This window comes from Cebus imitator, unplaced genomic scaffold (assembly GCF_001604975.1).
Source record: "Cebus imitator isolate Cc_AM_T3 unplaced genomic scaffold, Cebus_imitator-1.0 Scaffold0, whole genome shotgun sequence".
In the NCBI taxonomy this organism is placed as follows: domain Eukaryota; kingdom Metazoa; phylum Chordata; class Mammalia; order Primates; family Cebidae; genus Cebus; species Cebus imitator.
In genome coordinates, this window is record NW_016107315.1 from 5,264,729 (window position 1) to 5,271,504 (window position 6,776).

The 6,776-nt window shown below is 43.2% G+C and overlaps 1 protein-coding gene across 1 annotated transcript in view; it reads left to right on the forward strand.

The window, feature by feature from the left end:
* Positions 1–6,776, forward strand: part of SLC25A20 (solute carrier family 25 member 20) — a 43,544-nt gene that overhangs the window by 11,694 nt on the left and 25,074 nt on the right. Inside the window, exon 3 of the mRNA XM_017509604.2 lies at positions 5,300–5,427. Coding sequence (XP_017365093.1) covers positions 5,300–5,427 — 128 coding nt within the window. The remainder of the gene's footprint in view (positions 1–5,299; positions 5,428–6,776) is intronic.

Here is a 6,776-nt window from a genome sequence, read left to right on the forward strand (position 1 = left end):
ATTTCTACTAAAAATGCAAAAATTAGCTGGGCATGGTGGTGCGCATCTGTAGTCCTAGCTACTTGGGAGGCTGAGGCATGAGAATCACTTGAGCCCAGGAGACAGAGGTTGCAGTGAGCCAAGGCTGCACCATCGCACTCCAATCTGGGCAACAAGAGTGAAACTCTGTCTCAAAAAAAAAAGAAAACGAGAAAAGAAAATATACACCTGCATCTGGCTCAGTCAGTTTGATAGAGATCCATGTCAGAAGTGCATGTGAATGAAGTCTAAAGGAAAAGTCAGCAAGTCCTAGAAACAGTGAGAGAAGTCATCAGAGTCTCCAGTTTCCCTAGACAGAGACATTAAATTGCTTTGGAGTTATTATTTTATATATATATGTGTGTGTGTGTATATATATATATACGTATATATATACACACATATACATATATATATATACATAATATACATATATATGGCAAAAACATGATTTTTAAAAAGGATTAAGTACTAATTATATTTATTATCATTAATAAATAGCTTCAGCTGGCTGAGGTGGCTCATGCCTGTAATCCCAGCACTTTGGGTGTTCAAGGGAAGTGGATTACATGAGGTCAGGAGTTTGAGATCAACCTGGCCAACATGGTGAAACCCTGTCTCTACTAAAAATACAAGAAATTAGCCGGGCATGGTGGCACATGCCTGTAATCCCAGGTACTTGGGAGGCTGAGATGAGGAGAATCAGTTGAACTTGGGAGGCAGAGGTTGGTGTGAGCTGAGATCATGCCATTGCTCTCCAGCCTGGGCAGCAAAAGCGAAATTCTTGTCTCAAAAATAAAAAATAATAATAATAATAACAAATAACTTCATTAACACATGCCTTAAAGACCTTGTTGAGATCTTTTCCTTTGCTTCCTAAAATATAACTTTCATATAAATCTATTATACTTTCTACATTTATAGACTTGATTAAATATACAAAAACTAAGTAGTTGTCATCCAGATAAAAGTGGGGGATTGATGGTAAGTGATGGGCTCAACCTTGGAGAAGTTGTTCCCAGGATTCCTGTAGGACTTGGCTGTAGAAGGAAAATCTTTTTAAATTTTTATTTATTTATTTATTTTGAAATGGAGTCTTGCTTGTTGCCTAGGCTGGAGTGCAGTAGTGCGATCTCGGCTCGCTGCAATCTCTGCCTCCTGGGTTCAAGTGATTCTCCTGCCTCAGCCCCCCAAGTAGCTGGGATTACAGGTGCCCACTACTACACCCAGCTAATTTTTGTATTTTTAGTAGAGGTGGGGCTTCACTATGTTGGCCAGGGTGGTCTTAAACTCCTGACCTTGTGATCCACCTGCCTCGGCCACCCAAAGTGCTGGGATTACAGGTGTCAGCCACCTTGCCTGGCCTTGCCCTTTCTTTTTTAAGCCTCTCCTCCTTACATCTCTGGTGCTGGGGTGGAGTCTGATCAGTGTCTGATGGGGGCCCTAGGCTTCAGGTCCACTCAAAATCCTTTACCCTTACTGAAATAGGCTTATCTACCCCTTGGTATTAGATGTTATTGAGTACCTGCCTGGAGTGGGCCATGTGCTGGGTCCTGGAGTCCTGCTGAGAATGTCTTGTAGAAACCCAACTCCTTGAAGAATTGAATAGGCTTCCTTAGTCCATATTTGTGCATGTCCTGATTTTTGCTGTGCCAGATTTGAGCTTTCTGCTTTCTGAAGCTGCTAGGCAGCGGTCTGTACATTGTGCTATATGGAACTAGGTGAGCCATTCTAATGGAAGGAAGACTAGACCAGTTGTTCAGGAGGAGTGGACTTAGCCTCTCAGGACGTGTAATCCTTTTAGCTCATATGGAGAGCCGTGGGAATGGCTTTGAACGGACTTTGTCATATGCTACTTTTGTAGATCCTCCTCAGATCTCTGTCATTTTCCCGTTTACTGCCTCTATACTTTATGCTTGGAGTCTACCTGCAGCCTCCAGTTTAGACCTTTGCAGGAATTAGGAGGAATGCTGACAGGGACAGCTGTACCCCTTTGATCCTGAAAAGAAAGTTTGGATACCCAGGGTCTGCAGTGAGGCAGGTTGTTCAGCCTGGGTCTGTGGAGCCCTCCCAGTGTGCAGCCTCACCCTGATTCTCCTGCTACTCTCTATAAGAAGCAACTTTAAAAAATTTTTGTATTTATTTAAAACAAATGGTTTTGAGATGGAGTCTTGCTATTTTACCCAGGCTGGTCTTGAACTCCTAGGCTTAAGTGATCTTCCCACCTTAGCCTCCTGAGTACCTGGGATTACAGGCCCTGATACAGGCACTTCTTTTGTTACTGAGAAGCTAATAACAAAGTAACAAAGTGATATTTATCTCTTTCCTTCATTCTCCAGAGGCAACTACTTTCAATTTTTTTCAGTTGTTTATGCTATTTCCACCTATCTATATAATATACATTTACTGTTATATTTTATACATGTTTATATTTTTTTAGCTACCTATTTGTGGTGGATTATTTTATATTTTACACTCCCTATTTATATTTATATTTATATTTTCACCTAATTTATATTTACACTCCCTATCCCCTCCTTCTGCCCTGCCCTTTCATGATTTTATCACCCTTTATGGTTTAATCTAATTCACTATTTTCATGACTACAACTTTATGTATATTTTTCTCTTAATTAAGTATGTGCTGTGATGTGCATTCCATTCCTTGTGTAACTTTTCATTTCCCTTGGAATTGGATTAATAATTGTGTTAAATCTTTTGTTTGTTTTTCTTTGAATGACTGTCTCTGTCATTCTATATCCTAAATGTCTGTAGTACACCTTTCTGTTTGGTTTGCTACACTGGTTAGGGAGTTATTTTCTGTTCTTCCAGCCAGTGTGTGTTGTTTTGGTCTGTTTTTGTTTGTTTGTTTGTTTGTTTGAGTAGAAGTCTAGCTCTGTTACCAGGCTGGAGTGCAGTGGCGCCGTCTCAGCTCACTGCAACCTCCACCTCCTGGTTCAAGCAATTCTTGTGCCTCAGCCTCCAGAGTAGCTGGGATTATAGGCATGTGCCACCAGACCCAGCTAATTTTTGTATTTTTAGTAGAGATGGGGTTTCACAATGTTAGCCAGTATGGTCTTGATCTCCTGATCTCGTGATCTGCCTGCCTTGGCCTCCAAAAGTGCTGGGATTACAGGCATGAGCCACTGCACCTGGCTTTGTTCTATTTTCTTGGAAACATCACTTTTGAAGTCCTCTACTACCTTGTGAACTGACTGCATCCCACATCCACTGCACCCAGTGCATCCTAGAAACCCACTTCATCTCTCTTGGACTGGCCCCCTGGTCTTCCAGGTCCTGAATCTTCCTCCTTGTTTACTAACTTGTTCGGTTGGGTATTTATGTATTTGTCTGTCTAAATATTTATTGGTTACTCCATATTCACTTTCTTTCTCTTTTTTTTCCCCCAGTAATGGGTATAAGCAATCTTTTTTTTTTTCTAGAGTTGGGGTCTCACTGTGTCTCCCAGGCTGGAGTATAGTGGCAAGATCATAGCTCACTGCAGCCTCGAACTCCTTGGCTCAAGTTATCCTCCCAACTCAGCCTCCTGATTAGCTAGGACTACAGGCACATGCCACCATGTTCGACTAACTTTTGTTTTTTATTTGTTTTTGTAGAGACAGGGTCTTACTATGCTACCCAGGCCCATCTTCCCTTTCATTACCAGACTGTACTGGTGAAAATTGCTCTGCAGTCCTAACAAAAATCTCATCTTAATACCTGGAAAATATAAAACATTTTCTTTTTTTTTTTTTTTTTGATACGGAGTTTCACTCTTGTTACCCAGGCTGGAGTGCAATGGCGCGATCTCGGCTCACCGCAACCTCCGCCTCCTGGGTTCAGGCAATTCTCCTGCCTCAGCCTCCTGAGTAGATGGGATTACAGGCAAGCGCCACCATGCCCAGCTGATTTTTTGTATTTTTTAGTAGAGGCGGGGTTTCACCATGTTGACCGGGATGGTCTCGATCTCTTGACCTCGTGATCCACCCGCCTCGGCCTCCCAAAGTGCTGGGATTACGGGCTTGAGCCACCGCACCCGGCCTATAAAACATTTTCTTAATCACTTGTAATCCTACCCCAAAGAAGGTAGATCACATTGTATATCCTGTTTTCTTTCTTCTTTTTTTTTCTTTCTTTCTTTTTTTTTTTTTTTTTTGCAGCTCCAGCTGTTACATGTATATCTTGTTTTGTAGCCTGTATTTTTTTTCTTCACTTAGTAATCTCTTCTCATGTTACAATGTGATTTCATAGCCATGTGACTCCATTTATGGAGTTTATAATTTATCTCCTATTTGGCAGCTTTTGGTTTTTTCCCCAAAATTTTGGTACCTTGTAAATGTCTGAAGTTATTCTTTTTATACCTCTGAGTATTTCCCTAGAATAAATTCCTTGCAATAGATTTTCCATACAAAAAATTTCCAGGTAAAAGGATATGCTACATATTGGCAGATTGCTGGCCAGATGCTGTGGCTCACACCTGTAATCCCAGCACTTTAAGAGGCCAAGGCAGGTGGATCACTTGAGCCCAGGAGTTCGAGACCAGCCTGGGCAACATGGCAAAACCAGTCTTTACAAAAAATACAAAAATTAGCCAGACATGGTGGCACGTGCCTGTCGTCCCAACTACTCGGGAGGCTGAGGTGGGAAGATCACCTGAGCCCAGGAGGTTGAGGCTTCGATGAGTTGTGATCACACCACTGCACCCCAGCCTGGGTGACAGAGTGAGGTCCCATCTGAAAAAAACAAAACAAAACCCAAAAAACAAAAACAGATTGCCTTTGAGAATGGAAACTGCCTTCAATTTCTCTAGCAGTGCATAAGAGGACAATTATTTCTGATAAATGTGGGGAATTTTCTTCCTTTTTAAAAAATGTTTTTTTTGGTCGCCCCCCCCCCACACCTGTTTTTTTTTTTTTTTTTTTGAGATGGAGTCTCACTTTGTCACCCAGGCTGGAGTGCAGTGGCACAATCTCAGCTCACTGCAACCTCTGCTTCCTGGGTTCAAGCAATTCTCCCTCAGCCTCCCGAGTACAGACATGTGCCACCATGCCCAGCTGATTTTTTGCATTTTTAGTAGCAATGAGGTTTCACCATGTTGGTCAGGCTGGCTGGGATTACAGGCATGAGCCACTGCACCTGGCAGTTTTCTCCTTTTAAAGTGCTCCTTGCTTCAAGAAGAGGTAAAGGAATCCACAGGTTAGAGGACACACTGCTTTCCTCTTTCACTTATTTAAAAGGCGGTGGTGTCTGTAAACAGCTTCTGCTTCTGTGATTCCTTACAGGGCATCACGGGACTATATCGGGGAATGGCTGCTCCTATCATCGGAGTCACCCCCATGTTTGCTGTGTGCTTCTTTGGATTTGGTTTGGGGAAGAGACTACAACAGAAACATCCAGAAGATGTGCTCAGGTGAGTACTTACAAGTCAGGAGCACTTGCTGTTCTGCCTGGTAGTGTGACATGGGTTAAAGGAAAGAACGTTGGGTATAGGGCACGGTGGCTCATGCCTGTAATCCCAGCACTTTGGGAGTTTGAGGCGGCTGGTTCACCTGAGGTCAGAAGTTCAAGACCAGCCTGGCCAACATGGCGAAATCCTGTCTCTACTAAAAATACAAACAAAGTAGCCAGGTGTGGTGGCAGGCACCTGTTGTCTAAGCTACTTGGGAGTCTGAGACACCAGAATTGCTTGAACCTAGGAGGTGGAGGTTACAGTGAGCTGAGATCTCACCACTGCACTCCAACGTGAGCAACATAGCAAGACTCTATCTCAAAAAAAAGAAGAACCTTGGTTGTCAGGCAATGGGTGTCCTCCTGTGCCCTTAAAACTCAAGGAGTACTTGAGTTTTTTGAAATGGCGTCTTACTTTGTCACGTAGACTGGAATGCGGTTGTGCAATCATGATTCACTGCAACCTTGAACTCCTGGGCTCAAGGGATTCTTCTGCCTTGGCCTCCTGAATAGCTGGGATTACAGGCATACACTACCACCCTGGGTTAATTTTTAAATTTTTTGCAGAGATGGGTGTCTCATTATGTTGCCCAGGCTGGCCTTGAACTCCTGCCCAGGCTGGAGTGCAATGGTGCAATCTTGGCTCACGGCAACCTCTGCCTCCCAGGTTCAAGTGATTCCCCTGCCTCAGCCTCCTGAGTAGCTGGGATTACAGGCATGTGCCACCAAAAATTTTGTATTTTTAGTAGAGATGGGGTTTCTCTATTCTCTTGGCCTCCCAAATTACTAGGATTACAGACATGAGCCACCATGCCTGACCAGGTTTTCATATTTCTTTTATAAGGTGGTATCAATTACTGGAGAGATTTGTAATACCATCCCCATGAGGCTGTTGAGAGGTCTGAATCCTTAAATGTGTGTAACGTGTCATAGGCAGTAGGTACTGCCCTAAAGACAAGAGCAGCCTTGCTTTCTATCACTTGATTGAGAGAAGAGAAGGTTCCAACTTTTGTTGTGCTTCATTTTTATAACATGCTAATATGACCATAATGACTTCAGGTATTGATTTTTCTGTTAAAGTGGAATAACAGTGGTAGCTCACACCTGTAATCCCAGCACTTTGGGAGGCCGAGGTGGACAGATCATCTGAGGTCAGGAGTTCGAGACCAGCCTGACCAACATGGAGAAACCTTGTCTCTAGTAAAAATACGAAATTAGGCCGGGCGCGGTGGCTCAAGCCTGTAATCCCAGCACTTTGGGAGGCCGAGGCGGGTGGATCACGAGGTCAAGAGATCGAGACCATCCTGGTCA